The sequence below is a fragment of the Amblyomma mixtum genome, chromosome 1, assembly GCF_055824585.1.
Source record: "Amblyomma mixtum isolate Tamu chromosome 1, ASM5582458v1, whole genome shotgun sequence".
Taxonomy (NCBI): Eukaryota; Metazoa; Arthropoda; class Arachnida; order Ixodida; family Ixodidae; genus Amblyomma; species Amblyomma mixtum.
In genome coordinates this window covers 68249894-68268566 of record NC_143012.1, presented here as the reverse complement: position 1 = coordinate 68268566, position 18673 = coordinate 68249894, and the positions used below count along the sequence as shown (strand labels likewise).

Genomic DNA, 18673 nt, shown 5'->3' with positions numbered 1-18673 from the left:
TTACTTCTAGTGCAGTGCAATACTGAGAGACCCACTCCCCACCGCATACGCACCACGGTGGTGGCAGCCAGGGTGGCTGGGGTGGTGGAGGTGGCGGTGGTGGTGATGGGGGGCAGGGGCAGTGGCAGGGGTGCCGAAAAGCGGTGCTGCTTGGGTCGGCCCCGGCTGGTGTCCTCGTCAACGGAGAGGGCGAAGCGGGGCATGTCGGCGATGCCCGGCCGCCTTCGGCGCTGAACCTGGGGTGACACCTCGTCCGACTCCGTCTGGGACGACTCGGGGGTGCTGGTCAGGGGGAGGCGGCCGCCCGGCGGTGGGCTGGGGGGACAGACAGACAGCCGAGTTGTCAACAAGCAAGCAAGGCGTGAAGGATGTGAAGACATCACAAAGAAAAGGAACGCAAGACACAGAGAGAGAAGCTAGGGGACACCTGCTTGACTTATAATTGAGCTCAGTTCACAGCACACAGCTCCCAAGTCCAGTTGCAGAGTTCAGAGTTCAGCTGCAGAGTTCAGAGTTCAGCTGCACAGTTCAATCTGCAGAGTTCAGCAGCTACAGAGTTCAATCTGCAGAGTTCAGCTACAGAGTTCAGCTGCACAGTTCAGCTGCAGAGTTCAATCTGCAGAGTTCAGCTACAGAGTTCAATCTGTAGAGTTTGGCTGCTGAATTCAGCTGCAGAGTTCAGCTGCAGAGTTCAGGTGTAGAGTTCAGCTGCAGAGTTCAGGTGTAGAGTTCAGGTGTAGAGTTCAGCCGCAGAGTTTAGCTGCAGAGTTCAGAGTTCAGCTGCAGAGTTCAATCTGCAGAGTTCAGCTACAGAGTTCAGCTACAGAGTTCAATCTGTAGAGTTTGGCTGCTGAATTCAGCTGCAGAGTTCAGCTGCAGAGTTCAGGTGTAGAGTTCAATCTGCAGAGTTCAACTGCACTGGCTTCTCAATTCAGCTGCAAAGTTCAGCTGTAAGCTGCTGAGTGTCCTGTAGCTTCTTTCCGCCCTGTTTTCGCTCACTGCTCAGATGACTGTGCAACAACTAGCCCAGCCTGCTGTTTCACTGAACAATCGACACCGTACCATGACTTACCACCTTTATAGTCCACTCTAACTCAATTTTGCCAGAACCACAAGAATAACTGCAAGTACTACAAGTAAGGACTTAACAGAACTGCCGTGTGCTTGGATGGAAAGACCTCTGTAGGGCCCAGGAAGTGCCTTCTCCCAAGGCCTAGTTTATGGTGCACTCGCAAATTCTGATGACGAGTGAATCCAGTTGAGAGCTGCCCGGCCCACCTCACCCACACCAGAGTGAAAGGGCACTCACAGCTCAGGCGACGAGCCAGACAGTCGCCGCACAGATGTGTCCCCTGCTCCAGGTCCTGGAGTGCGGAGCAGCGTGGAGTCCCCGCTGGAGTCCGACGGAGCAGAGTCCGTGCGGCTCAGCGAGCGACGGTGGCTTTCCTCGCACACGTGCTGCACCCGAGAACACAGAAAAAACAGAGCCACTATAGCAGGGATTCGATCCTAAACCTTGGGCCCAGCAGTTGGACACCAAAGCCACTGAGCCACTGTGGCAGGCAACTTCCCATAATGTGCGGTGTTAATACGGAGTCAACAAAAGTGCTCTGCTGATAGCTGCAAGCACCGTTTTTGCTCACCCTGAGCAGGTTTTCTTCTTCCAGTTCCTTCTCGATGCGGGAGTAGACTTTGCGGTATCGCGGGGAGCACGACGAGAAGGACGAGAACACGTGTTCTTCCCCGTCGTCGTGATCCTCCGAGTCATCGTGCTGGTACCGGTCTGTCCGGGCTGCGTTTGAACACCACAGGTTGTCTCAGATGGAGAGGAACTTCAGTGGAATTAGAATACACACTTTTATTTCATGCCACTGTGGGAATTCACATGCAGTAAATCGTCCGGCCTGAGTCAAAGTCATTTTGTGACCTGCAAGCCCTTCATCAAATGGAGAAAAGCAAACTGCTGACTGATTGGTTGGACTGAATGGATAGGTTGAATTGATTGATTGGTTGAATAGAGCGATTGGAATGATCGGTTGGATTGCTTGACCGGTTGAATTGATTGATTTGATTGATTGGTTGACTGAATGATTGATTGATTGGTTGGTTGATTGATTGTCTCAAAGCAACACTACGGGCAATGAGGTGAAGGCGCGGTGGAGAACTCTGGGTTTCTCTTCGCCCACCTCACTTCCTTTAGTTTTGAATCTTGACTCGCCCTCAAATGTGGCCTCACTCCCTCTCGGGAGCAAAGCAAAAGGTGTTGTCCACGGCGCGAGTCTCAAGAGAGAGGGAAAGGGCAGTGAGGGAGGAGGAAGACACCCACTGTCGAAGTAGCTGGTGTCCTCCTCGTCCTCCAGCTGGGGCACGAACTCGGCCTTCTGCCGGAGCAGGGAGTCCCAGTCGACGTCGTTGAAGAAGGGGTGCTCCTTCACCTCGTGGGCACCCCCCGTGCCTAGCCGGTCCAGGGGGCTCTGCTGCAGCAGCTGCGACACCAGGTGGCGGGCATCCTCCGGCAGGGGCCAGTCCTCGTCCTCGGGCCACTCGATCTCATCTGCAACCCCCAACAGGGGAGAGGGTGGCGCGGTGTCAGATGAAAGAGGAAACAAAGAAATTCAGGGGGCACCTTGGCTCTCTAAAGTGCTGCAAGGCGAAAGCCTTTCCCGGCGCACTGTTTGGCACTGACTGCGAGACTGTTTGTGCTGTACTAGTGCTGTATTTGACTATGCACTTTGACTGCCGACTTTGACTGCCGACTTCAACTGCTTTTCTAGCACAACTCTCTCTCTCTGCTCCGATTAGTTCAGTTGTATCTATGGCTTTGTTCGCAGTAATTAGGTATGTAATGTGGTCCCCCACGGGTGCCTTACGCCCCCTGTCGGAGCAGACAACTATTTATTTGTTGTCGTCTGCTCCAAAAGAGGGCGTCAGGCATCCGTGGGTGACCTCATTACTGAGAATTTGCGCACTCTGATGCCATAACCATTTCGACCAACCAAAAAGCGGGACACCTCTGCTGACAACCTTCTGTCGACAACGATGAGGCATTAAAGGCTCTCTCTTTAAAATATTCCGTTCACTCTTCAAGTACCAATATAATCAACTCTTGATAACTGGAACCCTAAAGGGATCCAGAATTTGTTTGAATTGAGCTGAGGTTCTCAATACATCTGGTGCTGCCGGGACAAAATAAGTTCAGAAATTGCCAGCGCAAGTTTGCATTACCCAGATTTTGCTGTATCAGTCGCAAGTCTGTCCACTGTACGACCTGCATTTTTGTCCACACCTTCTCAGTGTGACTGCAAAGTACTTACAGGCAAGTCTTGCAACTGCAGACAATTAGGCATGATCGGATTTACTGGCACAACATCAGGAATGCAGCTCCCTGTTTGGCACATATAAGCACTGAACTGCATTGAGATCAAGATGGTGCATGAAAAATGTTCATGCCTTCGTAATAAACGGCAAGATAAATAAATTTGTAAATTGGTTTTTGACGAAAGGAAATGGTGCAGTATCTGTCTCACATATCTCGGTGGACACCTGAACCATGCTGTAAGGGAAGGGAGGGAGGTAGGAATGAAAGAAGAAAGAGAGAAAGAGGTGCCATAGTGGAGGTCCTGCACTGACATCGCACAGCACACGGGCGCCTTTTGCGTTTTGCCTCCATCGACACGTGGCCGTCGCGGTCGGGTTCAAATCCAGGCACTCCGGCTCAGTAGATGAGCGCCTTACCACTGAGTCACTGCGGTGGGTGGGCAAGACCCCTAACATACATTAAGAAAGGTATGAAACTCTAGCCCTTGATTAATATGCTGCTGTAAAAAGCTTGACAGTTGCATGTACTGAAAGCATGAAAGCTCTTATAAAAAGGTGCATAATTTAAGCAGCTACAAGTATAATCCTGCCTTCCACCAAACTAAAGACAGCTGAAGTTAGTTTCAAAGAAGCCTTGCTGTTTTGGCACAAACAACCGTGTCTTCTGAGGAGACAGAGTACTGTGAAAGGTGACCAGAATAAGAGGTGTGCCAGAAATACCAAGCACGCCAGTTCGGACCGACACTGATGCGAGGCATGTTCAGGGGAGGCAGAGCTGACGAAGCCAGCCACTCACCATTGATGACGTGAGCAAAGAGTTCCTCGGGGGTCTCCCCAAAGAAGGGCACGCAGCCGACTAGAAACTCGTACAGGATGACCCCCATCGACCACCAGTCCACGGGCTTGCCTGCACGGACGATGCAGAGGGGACAGAGCTGCTTTCACCTAATTTCGAGACCTTGAGGAAAGCCGTCAAACGAAGTGCAACACAGATTGCGAATCAAGAAAGAGAGAGCAAACAACCTCCAAGTTAAAAGCAAAGAGTTTGTGAATGAACAGGCTCCAAACCGGATGCCGCTCACCATAGCCCTGGCGCAGGATGACCTCTGGGGCAATGTACTCGGGCGTCCCGTAGACCTGCTTGTCGTTGAACTGCTTGGTCTCCTTGTCCAGGTATCCCTCGTACAGATTGGTCGCCACTGGGCAGCAAAGGAAAACATGTTTTTTCGAAATTCTCACTAGGTTATTAAAAACTCGTGACATGCAGACAGGAAAGGACTGTCTATTTCAACTCGCTATCCTTGCCGGCCTTCAGTCACCCTGAAACAACCTATCAGAAACCCTCACTGTATTAAGAACTCCAGTTTTCAGCGAAAGTAATGTCTTATTAATTGGTAATCCTATCGCACAGAGCAACTTCAATTTATACTCAGCCAAACTGCTGTTAGCAGAGAGGCAATGTAGAAGTTCTGTACATTTCGTCATAAGAGGCTTCCCCAGCCTATCATCAACGCTCCACAATGAAGGTGACGGACGGACGGAAGTTTTGGTCAAGTCATCAGCTCTGTGCAACTATTCAAAAGCCTCTGCACAGGTGCATCAAGCAAGCTGAATGGGTTGCAAGAAGCAAATGCAGCATGCAAAGCGTCAAAAGAGAAGGGGACGGAAGACACCCAACTCACAGTTCATGAGCCCAACCTTGGAGAGGCCAAAGTCGGTCAGCTTGATGTGACCTAGGTTGGTGATGAGCAAACTGCAGCACAACGAAAACAAGAAACAAACATTCGCACAACACACAATACGCGCAAGCAGTTGCAAAAAAAGGCACACAACATGTAAAGGGGCATCTTCTCTAACCGTTCAAAATGCGAATTTTTGGGCCAAGACTAAAATCAATAGGTGCACTGCCACCCAGGTTTCTCCTGAAGTAATACCGTAAGCAAGTGAGCTCACAACTACAGCTCTGACAAAGACAAGGGTGAAGTGGTCGTGAAAATGACTTCTTCGTGCTGAGTGCAAGATAAAGCGGTTAATTACACCTGCCTGTCCTGTGGCTAGACACTGTACGCTATGCAAATTACGTAACTGCCTGCTCAAAAGCTTAGCTGCACCCCAAGCTAGGCACAAGTATGCCCTCCAAGGAAATGTCAGAAGTACAAAAAAAAAAAAGCAGATATGCATCCAAAAACTGGAGCGGACATTTAAGCTCCTTGTTAAGGGTATGGGTCGACAGCGTTAATGGTTTAATGACCATATATGTGTAATTGGACATTATCTACTTTACACTCATAGATCCCCGGGAGTCCTCACACGCCTCATGGCGCAGTGGTGCAGCGGTTAAGGGATGCACCACTGCCCTGCAATGGCAGGTGCTGGCTTCCTATTCTTCCAAGCTCACCTGGAAGTACATGGATAACCTATTCTTAGGGTCTTAGAAATAGATTTTTATTAATGAAGTCACAACTATGAAATCATTGGGGAACAATTTTTACGTGCCAATTCCAAATATGCAATTTAATTTATTGTACAAGTCCCTGTGCACTTATGCAATACGATGGGTAACTTTTGCTGAGAGTTTGAAAGAAATTCTACTGCAGGGAACTTGTTAGACTGCATGCCATTGGTTTCCCTTGACATCAAGCTATGCAATAAGGGTAAAATTATCATCCTGCCTCTTGTAGAAGGCGAGTTGTAGGATTTTGAAATCACCAGTTTCTTCCCATCTGTGAAGTGGCAAGTTCAAAACCCTGTAACTCAACTTCTATGATAGGCAGGATAATAATTTTGCCCTTATTCCATAGCTTGATGTCAAGACAAGCCAATGGCATGCGTCCTAACAAGTTTCCTGCTGCAAAATTTATTGAAAGCTCTCGGCAAAAAGTTACATAACATTATGTAAGTGCACAAGGACTTGTTTTACATAAAATTAAATCACTTATTGGGAATCAGCACGCAGAAGTAGATATTTTTTTAACATTCCATTATTAAGACTTCATTGACAAAAATTTTTTTTTCTAAGACCAGCTTTCCTCCCTTAAATACGTGGCCCCATATGGAAGTGTATGCCACACATCACCAGTTTGAACCTGAACAGCCTCCCAAATGATCTCTTGAGTGCGGATGCATAAGTGGGTGAAAGAAATGAAATGTGCGCGCCCTAAGCCCCCTCCCATCTATTTAACTCTCTCTGCTGCATCACATCCCTCATGTGCATCCCGCGAAAGGCAAGGCAATAGAGTGAGAAGCTCACTTGTCAGGCTTGAGATCGCGGTGCACAATGCCGTAGCTGTGCAGGTACTCGACGGCCAGCACCGTCTCGGCAAAGTAGAACTGGGCAATGTCCACGGGCAGGGGGCCCATGTTCTTGAGCAGGGTGGCCGCGTCACCCCCCTCCACGTACTCCATCACCAGGCACAGGTGGCGCTGCATTGGCACACGAAACAGCTTAGCGAGAACGCTACGCGGACACTTCCAAGCCCGCAGGCAGGTTTAGACGAGGCTCGGTTCAGGCTCCTGGATTTGTTGCACGCAATGTATCGTCATCACCATCATCAGCCTGACTACTCTAACTGCAGGGCAAAGGCCTCTCCCATGTCTCTCCAATTAACCCTGTCCTTCGCCAGTTGCCGCCACTGTAACCCCGCAAACTTCATAATCTCATCCGCCCACCTAACTTTCTGCCGTCCCCTGCTACGTTTGCCTTCTCTTGGAATCCACTCCGTTACCCTTAAGGACCAGTGGTTATCTTGCCTTCGCATAACATGCCCTGCCCAAGCCCATTTCTTCCTCTTGATCTCAACTAAGATGTCATTAACCTGCGTTTGGTCCCTCACCCACTTCTGATCTCTTAACGTTTCACGCACGCATGCGCACATGCACACACACACGCACACATATATATAATGTTCATTTTGCCATCATACGCACCTCTATCAACAAACCGCCTCGGGAAAAAAATAAATGAAATGGCATCCCACTAAAGAAATGAAAATCAATTTTGAGTAGTTGATATAAGAATGGAACCAGTTGCAACTATCAGAGCACGCATTATGGTTTACAAGCATGGTTCTAACTTTCACTGCGTTTCAACCACTTTAGAAGGTCCTTTTAAATGAATCCAACAGGATGTAGCCCAACTTCATAACTGCCCATGCAAAATTCTCCATGCTTGCAATTTATGATAAGAAAAAAAATTGTGCGCATCATGAAGGGAACGAAATATAAAGGAAAAAAAGACAGCGTTCTAAGTTTCTTCCAATGTAAAAAAGCCACATCATTTTTTATTTATTTATTATTATTTGTTTCATTTAAGGATGAGCCAACTAACTTGTAATTCCTACAATGGCACCTGCAGTGTTCTCTTCGTGTTTCACCTTCATCAAAATCTGGCTTGGTGCAACTGGGACACACAAGCTCTTGTTGAAACACCACAGCCCACAAGCCACTGCGCAGGTACCGAACACATTACACCTCGCTTCCTCTCACCTTGGTCTCGAAGCTGCACAGCATGGAGACGACGAAGGGGTTGTCGGTGAAGCTGAGGATGTCGCGCTCGGCAAACACCTGCTCCACCTGGTTGCGGAGGACCAGGTTCTGCTTGTTGATCTTCTTCATGGCAAACCGCTGGCGGCTCTCCCGGTGACGCACCAGGTACACCGCCCTGCCACCAAAAGGGAAGGACTCGCCTCAGCACTGGTACTAGAGTAGTCCAGTTAGGGACACTTAAAAGGGGACCCTGGTCCTTGAAAAAAAATTTTTATTAATGAAGTCACAGTTATGAAATATCCAGGCCACATGTAGTTTTGTGCGCTGATTCTGGATATGTCATTTAATTTCATGTAAAACAATTCCTTGAGCACTTGTGCAATTTTTGTGCAAATATTTTGGGAAAAGTTTTGCAGAAAATTTGCTGCAGGAAACTTGCTGAAACGCATGCCATTGGGTTCTCTTGACACCAAGGAATGCAATAAGGGTGAAATTATCATCCTGGCTATCAGAGAACTTGAGTTATAGAGTTTTGAAGTTGTTGCTTCAGAAATGAGAAGAAAAGTGTGTATTGCTGTTTGTGAAGTGGCAGCTTCAGTACCCTGTAACTCAAGTTCTATGATAACCAGGATGATAATTTTACCTTTATAGCATTCCTTGGTGTCAAGAGAGCCCAATGGCATGCATTTCAGCGAGTTTCCTGCAGCAAATTTTCTTATATGCTCTCTCCAAAAGACTTGCATAAAAATTGAATAAGTGCTCAAGGAATTGTTTTACACAAAATTAAATGGCATATCTAAAATCAGCACCCAAAAATACATGTGGCCTGAAAATTTCATTACTATATCTAGATTAATAAAATTTTTTTTTCAAGACCAGGGTCCCCCCTTAACGTCCCCTTATTAAAGTCCCCTATGACCGGCACAACAATCCTTTCCAAAACACCGAGTGGCACCGTTTCAAAACAGCGAAAACAGTAAGCCGAAACCTATACTCAGTGTAATACTTTGCATGACATAGCAGCGATGTCATAAACATTACTAGAAAAACAATTGTACAGTCTTTGTCAAAAGTAACGAGGCTCCATGGTTTGCATGTCATTCGTATAACAAAGCCCTCACGGCATCCCTAAAGATCAAAAAGTTCTTTGAAGGTGAGAACAGGGGTTCTTCTCACCATACAGAGATTTCGAGCTTGAGGGCTGGCAGAATAGCTTTAATATACAACTGAGAAGAAAAAAAAACCTGCAGCCTGGTTACTTTTGACAAAGACTGTACATGCACTGAACGGCTGATGTAGCAATTGAAAAATAAAGACTACCGTATTCACTCGCATAATAGGGGCATAATCAACTCCTCACCCGTAGGCGCCATTGCTGATGAGCTTGATGGTCTCGAAGTCGTCCTCGCATGGTGTCTTGGCCGGCGGCTTCTTCTCCTCCACTTCGGGCACCGAGTCGAGCTGCTCCGCAGACTCCTCTGCCGCCAAGTCTGAAACAAACGTGGGCAGGAAGGGAGGGCAGTCAGCATCAGCTCAACAGAGTAAGCCAAATGCACTCCTCCCGATAGACTTTGGGCGACCATGCCAATCACATGGCATATAGCTGGACAACAACTGTGCAAGACTCAACCGGACTAAAAGCTTGTGCGGATATTTTTGCAATATGAATTTATTCCAAGTCTTTATCTATAAATTCAACGTCTTTTAAATTGTTCTGGCCATCAGCTCTCAGGCCACTCTGACTACGAACTGAGATGCAGTGAAAATGATAATCCAACTCATCAAGGCAGCACAAACTTGAACTAAAGGGAGTAAAGAATGTCTCAGTTGGGTGACTAACATTTAAACCAAAGGGCTTGATTTTGCCCGCATAAAAGCAAATCCTCTGGCCTCACTTAGAAGAAGGCAGGTCGAAAGAACCACCTTCCCATTTCTCTTCTACCATGGCTCATGAAGTTAGTATAATATGAACTTGTTTAAAAGACAATTTTTGAAAAGCTGAAGCTGGCACTGACTGCTCTGTGTCCGCACAGCTTTTCATTTTGAGCTATGTGCTTTTGACGCCCAGGGATTATAATCCACAAACAAAGGTCACACCAGCCAGCTGTGGTCAGGGAAGTGCCACGGTCAGGGATATGCCACAGTTGGGGAAACTGCAGCGGTCGGGGAAGTGCCACAACTGGGGAATTTCCCCACAATCAGGGAATTACTGTGATCAGGGAAGTGCCACGATTGGGGAAGCGCCACGATTAGGGGAGTGCCACGACTGGGGGAAAGTGCCACGGTTAGGGAAGTGCCATGATTGGGGAAAATGCCGTGACTGAGGAAAGTACCACGACTGGGGAAGTGTCACGATTAGGGGAGTGCCACGACTGGAGAAAAGTGCCATGGATAGGGAAGTACCACAACTGGGGAAAAGTACCACGATTGGGGAAAGTGCTGCGACTGAGGAAAGTACCACGATTAGGGAAGCGCTGCGATTAGTGGAGTACCATGACTGGAGAAAAAAGTGCCACGGTTAGGGAAGTGCCACAACTGGGGAAAGTGCCACGATTGGGGAAAGTGCCACAATTGGGGGAAAAGTACCACAATTGGGGAAAGTGCCGTGATTTGGGAAGCGCCACGATTGTGGAAGTGTCGAGATTAAGGGAGTGCCACGATTGGGGAAAAAGTGCCGCTGTTGGGGAAGTGTCTTGATTGGGGAAGTGCCAAGATTAGGGAAGTGCCATGGTCAGGTTGGGTAAGTGCCACAGGTGGGAAGCCCTGCCGAACGCTGCACCCACCGGCAAAGGGGTCCCTGTTGAGGCCCAGCTTGTTGATGATGTACTGGGGAATGTCGGTGGAGACACCCTGCACCACCTTGGCCTGGCCCTCGGCTGCCTCTAGGAGCCGGTAGAACTCCTCGGGGTCGAATTCCTGTGCACGCCGATGGGCTCGCATGAGACGGGCACCCATTCTTTAGCCTCACCCCAATTTCAACCAATGAGTGAGCTCGTTTGATGAGGAAACCTGATGAGGATGTGTTCACAAAGGCTGACTACTTCACGTAGTAATACCGGTGTCTTTTAGTAGCTGCCAAAGATAGCTTTTGACCTTCAACATTCAAGCGATGCTTGAAGAAAAGGTATATATATAATAAGTGATGCTTGAAGAAAAGGTATGTATACAACCTAAACTTATCTTAGATAAAGCAAAAGTTGTATGGCAGCACCTTCTGAGCCCTCAGTGAACGTACATGACTTTCTGCCAACGAATGTGTCTGTCCATTCTTGCTGTGATCCATTGTACATTTCTATAATGTCGCACAACATTCTGCTGACTTCTTAATTCAGTATAGACTACTCTTGATAACATTTGTTGGATTTAGAATTGTGTGCAATTATAATAAAGAGAAGAATTTTTGATGTCGTTACCGTTTCGACACTTGATGTCAGAAAGGTCGAACCTTCACTTTGAATAAACTTGGAGATTGAATTAGAACAGAGTTTGCCTTAGTAATGAGATTCCGCTGTATATCAAATTGACCAACCAAAACCTTTTCAGGTGATATCACAAAGCAGTGAGTGAAGTCAAATGGACAAGCGGGTAGCCAGAGAGAAACTGACCAGGCATTCCAGCAGCCGTGCGGGCCTCGACACAATTAGCAGCAGCTTCCGCACCAGCTTCCTCAGGTGGTGGGCAGCCTCTGGCGACTTCTCCTGGCACTGCACGCAATGGTTTGGTCAAGTTTAGTTATGCAACAAGCAGACTGCCCCTAGAAGTCAGGCTGCACTACTAACATGCCAGTGGCAGTCCAAGATTAAAAACCGGTTAAGGTGCCGGTCATCTTTTCCATGAAAAAAAAAAAGGATCTTTTCTTCCCATGTAATAAAGAGCCTTTGCAGGTCTCAAGGAATCCGTTTATTTACTCTCGCAATGCAAAACCACAAGCTTAACTTTCTGGAGGCGTCTATCAAATTTCATGCAACTTGTTAAGAAAGTGCAGCATTGAAACGCAAGGATATGCAAGATAAAGCAGTTGAGGGATTGTGGAAAAACTTTTTTACGTTTTGAATAAAAAGGAATAAAATATTACTAAGGGTGAAAAATTTTTTTTGAAGAATGTGCTGCCAGGCTCGTTGTTTCGAGCAATGCTATCTACCGTTTGCTAGCTAGCACAAAAAGCATCGCAGTTAGTATATAACACCTAAACTATCGCACGTTGAATTCTGTCTGAAACAAAGAAACCACCCATAGCTGTGGCCGACTCGTGGGAAAAGCTGCAAGATCACTACGTACACAAATGTGCATGCAGAAAGTACGAAAGTGTTAACCAGCTTAGCTCCTTTGAAATACACCAGCAACATGTCCACGTGCAAAGTGCAAGTGTCCCATAACAAAGTCAGGACACTGTTACAAGCATGACGGCCATAATAACGGTCAGCATTGCTTCTACAGTGACTTCTGTACCAACAAGGTCTGCACCAGAGTGGTTGACCTGTACAGCCGGCGACAAAAGTTTACCAAATGTGACTTTGGTGAAAACATTCAGTTTCTTCACATCCAGGGCACACTGCTTAATATTTAATGACACACCGTGCAATTCCTACAATCACAATCAGACTGTGTATATCATTGCAGGTGAAGTACAAAGATGGCAATGAATAGAAGCTTTTAAGGCGAAAGCCTTTAATGCCTCATCGTTGTCGACAGAAGGTTGTTGTCAGCAGAAGGTTGTCAGCATCGGTGTCACGCTTTTCGGTTGGTTGAAATGGTTATGACGTCAGAGTGCGCGGATTCACAGTTATGAGGTCACCCGCGGATGCCTGACGCCCCCTTTTGGAGCAGAACACAACTAATAAAATAGTTGCCGTCTGGTCCGACAGGGGGCATAAGGCGTCCGTGGGTGACCACATTACATACCTCATTAGTGCGAACAGAGCCATGGATACAACCGAACTCGTCGAAGCAGAGAGGGAGAGTCGTGCTAAATAAGCAGTCAAAGTCAGCAGTCAAAGTGTGTAGTTGTAATGTGTAGTCGTAATGTTCAGTCATAAAAGCACTAGTACAGCACAAACAGTCTTGCAGTCAATGCCAAACAGTGTGCCAGGAAAGGCTTTTGCATTGCAGCACTTTAGAGAGCCAAAGTGCCCCCTGAATTTTCATTGCCAATATTACGTCCCATAAACTTTTAAAAGCGAATATACCTAGACTGAAACTCCTCCCATCACAACCCCGTGTGACGCAAGCCAGCGCAAAGGTGCGGCCGCCCTTTCCCTCACCTCGGTGAGCAGCTTCTCGAGGCTTTCGTACATCTCGTAGAAGTACTGCGAGGTGACCAGCTTGTCGTGCGACTTCTGCAGGCAGTCGCGTGCCAGCTCGATGATCTGGTGGTGAGCGAAGCGGGCGACGGCGTCGCAGGCGTGCTGCGCGTCCAGCTCCGCCTCCTGGATCACAAACTGCTCCAGCCGCTCTTCCATCTGCTTTGTGGCCTGCAGGGAGCACGGAGCGACGGAAGCGGATACGGGGTAAGCGTGTCGTTTTGTTTCAACCGCAGAAACAACTGACACTACAGTCAGATACAACTCAAGAAAAAAGCGGCTTTTCATGGCAAAAAACCCAATTCCAGTCAATGGCGCCGGCCAATTCTCGTGACCCTCCTAGCATAACAATACAGGGAGTGGCAGATGAAAGAGGATAGTCCCCTCCCTGCATTGTCATGCTAGCAGGGTCATGAGAATCAGCCTTTGCCATTGGCTGGAAGGGGGGGGGGGGTCCTTTGAAGAGGGAAAGCAGCTTTGTTCTTGAGTTGCATCTGACTATGGAGGTAAACGCAGGGCAGGAATGGCACTGGATTGGCAAGTTTTGAATGGCTTCAGTTATAGAGGTCCTACTGTGTGGCAATGCAAAAGTGACCCAGCTCCAGACTTGTAAACCGTATAAGCCAGCAGCCACTGAAATCAAGGAAAGCAAACGGGAGCGCTACTCCTTTTCCATGGTAGTGCTGATTAGTGTGGGAAATTAGCTGGAAAATACTCTAAGGTAGAAAATGCTCTTCACTAACGATGTATAGCCTGTGGGATTTGAACCCATGACCAGGACATGTTGTGTGCAATGCTCGTTCAAATGAGCTAAGCTGGGAGAGGTCATCGGTTTGGATCCTATCAGTGAAATATGATGCGTTCTTCTTTTATGCTCCGTGAAAAGAGCCTTCTACTTAAAACGGTTTCACAACTAATTCCCCAGCATAAAAAACACTTCCATAAAGAAAAAGTAACATTCCTCGATGCTTTCTTTGGTTTCAGTGCACGTTGATGTAGTACATACCTAAACAATACCCTCACCACCCTACCCGCCTGCTCAGCTCCAGACCAAAGATTCAAATGTCACCCTAGCAACAGCAATTCTTGTTTTTTGTAAAGTTTCAGTTATCAGAGGTGAGACTATTTCTTTAAGGGCCCAGGTACAGGGTATCACATGACAGATAAAGCACTTGACAGTGCACTTCGCTTCAACGCACTTCACAGTGTAGTTACACGACCTCAATGTAAACTTTTTTCCTGCTGGAAACACAAGTTGACAGGGTTACCAGTGCTGATATGGGGTGCAAAACCGTTGTCCACAGGCAGCAGCGCACACTCCCAGTGAAAGACAAAGCTACCGCTTTCGTCTCTTGTGTGGCGCGTGTGGATAATGCCATTTCAGTGCATACTGTAATGGCATTATCCACTGTAATACCATTATATACTGTAATGGCACTGACATTTCAGAACAGAACAGAAAGGACTGACGCCCATACAAGAGAACTTTTTGCTTCGTTTAATGTACTCCCTATACACCACATACATAAACTTAACCTCGTTATGAAGTACAAACACAGTATTCAAACTAACAACGAAGCTTTCCTCAACTTATGTAATTTACATCGACCTTTGGAAGTGCCCTATATATTCAGAAACAGAGAACACTGGTCTATACCTTCTTCCCGCACTAATCAGGGTCGGCACATGCTGCAGTACCACATGCCTACATATTTGAATTTCATACAAAATAAAAATATAGATATACATAACCTTAGCAAATACAAGTGGCAGAAATACCTTATTCTTGAAGACATATGAGTTTAATTATGTTTTTCCGACACAAACTGCTTTTGTACTGCGGATGTATTGTATCTTTTTATCATCGTCTATTTTCCTGCTTCTATTATGTGAACTTGTGTACGCCCGATTATATTTGACCCTTTGGAGCTGCTGACACAATTTTTTTTGTTTTCCTGCTAGACATGTTTCTTTCATTTTCTGTGCGTTGAATTGTAATCTTAATATGTATAAATAGTCTGCGACGAGTTAACACAGATACATGTTCATTTCTCACATCAAAAATATTTCAGATATAGCACCTGTCTTACTGCACATTCCATTGCCTACTTTTTTTCTCGCTGGTTGTAAGTCCTACATGTAGATATATATATATATGTATGATTGTATGTGTGTGTGTATATATATATGTAATAACGTGACAGTCTGTTGGCCTTGTCAGTTAGGGGTGGGAGCCTCGTCAAGCTACTGAGTTTGTGGCTTTTTGCTCCTACCCTAGCATTTCTTTTCTGTTGTTCAGAACAAAAATGCTGAATAAAGTTGATTGATTGAAATAAAGTTGATTGATTTCTGCTCTTCTTTCACAGTTTATCTCATTTTACCAGTGACCTCCAAGTTGGCAACCGCTCCACTATTTATTAAAGTTCTGAAGCCTCCAGTTGGTGCATTTCCATCTGAGGCACAAACTGTGATAACGTCTAACACCTAAATGCTCCACGAAAAAACAAAACAAAAACAAATGGAATCTCGAACGCAATGCCCACCATGAAAGATCGAATGCTGCCAGACAAAAACACAGGGGGGAGAAGTGTGCTGCAGACACCACACATCGCCAAGGAAAACACATAACAAGAGGGCCAGTGTGCTTTTTTTCATTTTATTTCAAATTTTATTCTTTTTTTAGATACGACGGGAAATTTTTTCCATATTTATCATGAGCGTTGGAGTAATGAATGCTGCTAGTCCTACGCGACACGTCAGTGACGCAAATAAAAACATTAAAAACTACTGCCACTTCTCCTCTACCCTTAACACCAATACCCACCCTTGAAATCTGGATCCCCCTTCTCCATTGCAATTCCTGGGGAAACCCCTGGTGCTCACCTTGGGGAAGCGTTCCTTGTAGACGCTGTTCATGAGAACTATCTCGTTGTCGATCCCTGGAGACCGCATGGGGCTACTGGAGGGAAGAGGGTGCGAGGAATGGGGCAGAAAAGGAAGACGAAACCGCAGGTTATGAACCTTGCCTAAAGTTGATGCCAGCAGCTTTAAAAATGCGTGAACCTGTTGCCTAGAAATCCCCCAGCTATGTGCCTACACATGGCACATGACTGCCACATGTACCTACACATGTACCTTCGCATGGCACACGTACCTACGCATGGCACATGTACCTATGCATGGCACATGTACCTAAGCATAACACATGTACCTACGCATGGCACATGTACAGGTACCGTCAAAAGTAAATGGAAGGCAATATTCACGAAAAAATTTAATCATTGCCCCCCAATTCATGCATCCTCGAATACATATGTGCAGCCTAATCGTGATTTTGTGAATTGCACTGTGCACTAACTGGCATGGAGCATTAGGCTTCAGATTTAAAGAAATGAAATTTATTCGACAAAGTCGCCTTCCATTTACTTTTGATGGCGAGTGTACCTATGCATGGCACATGTACCTACGCATGGCACCTGTACCTGTTGCCTAGAAATCCCCCAGCTATGTGCCTACACATGGCACATGTACAGGGTCCGTCAAAAGTTCCAAGGCCACAGGGTTTGCTTTTGAGCAGCATAGTCGGGCTGTTGAGATACCCTCGAAGCTCAAAATATCTGTAGAAAATAGAACAAGGATCGTTCTACCATCTGAGAACCTCGATAGCTCTATCGGAATCTTAAGTGCCAGGATATACCGATGAAAAGTGGACCATGTGGCCTGGGAACTTTTGACGGACCCTGTACCTACGCATGGCACATATACCTATGCATGGCACATGTACCTATACATGGCACATGTACCTATGCATGGCACATGTACCTGTTGCCTAGAAATCCCCCAGCTATGTGCCTACACATGCACATGGCTGGCACATGCACCTCCACATGTACCTACGCATGGCACATGTACCTACACATGTGGTGGTGGTATTTGGCACTGAAATGCACAGTTTTTCCCATTTTGGTATAGGCTTTTTCCCCCTTCACTTTCACTCATGAGCAGAGTGTACTATTTGTTGCTTCATTTGTTGCTATTTGTTGCTCAACCTACCTCAGACTCCGCGAGCGCGGCCGTATGATGGGTGATGCAGATCCTGAGGAGGATGCGGCCGCGGCCTGCGCCCCTCCTCCTCCTCCCCCGTGGTGGCTGCCGTCGTCCTCGAGCCCCGGGTTGCTCTCGTTGCTGGAGAAGTGCCGCGGGTGGACGTGGTGGTGGAACAGGTGGTGGTGAGGGGGGTGGTGCGGGTGCGGGAAGCAGTGAGCATGGGCTCCTCCTCCGACAGGAGTGCCCGCCGGCTCGTCTGGCGTCGGCTGGTAGGGCAGCAGGTGCAGCTTCTCCTGGCTGGAGCACTGGGACTGCAACAGGAAAGGAAAAGAACGACCACGATGCAAAAGCAGGGCCACTGTTCGTACAGATCCGGCGGCCCTTACCGTATTTACTCGCGTAATTTGCGTGCCCCTAATTTATCACTCGGGTTTATAATGAAAAGAACTCTTACTCGCACATTTTACCGCCAGCATGCACGTGGGTGCATGCAAGGCAACGTTGTTTAATTCGTTTGTAAACTGGTTCAGGAAAAAAATAAATATTGAATTACAGGCAGTTTACCCAGCTTGCTGACACCAGCGGTTGCTTTCCCAGTTGAACGGCTGCTAGAGCAATCTTACGGTAACCTCAGGAGTGCACTGGAATTCGAAAGTACCGAACCATTTGCTGTTATATTTCCCATCAGCCAGCCAGGTCACACTCGAGGGTGCTGTTTTATTGCCTGCCTTTTATTATCATGGTTTACCTCTTACTGCTGGCTTTGCGATCATATCGATCCGCATTTATTGTTTTGAGCTGCGCACATGGGGGTGCTGCTTAGACTATTATATGGAGTCAACTTTTTTTTTGGCCAGATAGGGGTGTGAGCTTGGGAGGCCGAGGTATAGGTGGCAATACATGGTATACATTGCTCATTATGACCTTTGTATAGCTCTGAGAACTTGTCTGTGCAATCTCTACGTAATCTGTGCATCCCCCTTTTGATGTCTCAATTTAAAGAAAAAAGTGTGCAAATTACGTTAGTAAACAAGGTAATACAGATAAGGGGCAGAAATAAAAAAAGAACTGCAGAGCGTTGTGGAAAACGTTAGCGGCAAATAACAAGACGAGTACATGCATGACAAGGACACAATATTAACTAAAGCTGGGGTGATTTTTCACACTGTTTGTCACAAAAGGACACTAGATGACAAAGAACGGGATGAAGAAGCAACACATCTAGTTGCAATTTTGGGTGGGAGGTAGTTCCACACCATTCATGTGCCAATTATTACAGTGGAAAAACATTTTGTGCTTGAATACGCATTGGCAGAGGCCATGGATACACCAAGAATTAACATGCTTGCTACGCGAAATTACTAACAAAATATGCCAGCAGATGACTAATTGCACATATCAATGAACAGTATCCAGAAGGAGTACTCACAGATACGTTGGAGCTTCCGGGTGTGTTGGTCCCATAGCCCGATGACGGCAGTGATGCGACTGACCATCGCCGGCCGTCCGCCCTGCGAGGGCAC

At 46.9% G+C, this 18673-nt stretch overlaps 1 protein-coding gene across 6 annotated transcripts in view; it reads right to left on the bottom strand.

Annotated features, from left to right (window-relative positions):
- The window catches only part of dop (microtubule-associated serine/threonine (MAST) protein kinase dop), a 384316-nt gene that overhangs the window by 14640 nt on the left and 351003 nt on the right, over nt 1-18673 (bottom strand). For 5 of the 6 annotated variants that reach the window (XM_089551564.1, XM_089551581.1, XM_089551586.1 and 2 more), the window contains 16 exons: nt 18580-18661; nt 17157-17461; nt 15987-16062; nt 13065-13274; nt 11409-11507; nt 10587-10719; nt 9164-9293; nt 7804-7978; nt 6569-6741; nt 5001-5071; nt 4401-4517; nt 4115-4225; nt 2327-2554; nt 1644-1792; nt 1310-1458; nt 54-315 (listed from right to left, as the gene is read on the bottom strand). In XM_089551564.1, coding sequence (XP_089407690.1) covers nt 54-315; nt 1310-1458; nt 1644-1792; nt 2327-2554; nt 4115-4225; nt 4401-4517; nt 5001-5071; nt 6569-6741; nt 7804-7978; nt 9164-9293; nt 10587-10719; nt 11409-11507; nt 13065-13274; nt 15987-16062; nt 17157-17461; nt 18580-18661 — 2470 coding nt within the window. The remainder of the gene's footprint in view (nt 1-53; nt 316-1309; nt 1459-1643; nt 1793-2326; nt 2555-4114; nt 4226-4400; nt 4518-5000; nt 5072-6568; nt 6742-7803; nt 7979-9163; nt 9294-10586; nt 10720-11408; nt 11508-13064; nt 13275-15986; nt 16063-17156; nt 17462-18579; nt 18662-18673) is intronic. The other variant, XM_089551572.1, reaches the window with a different exon arrangement.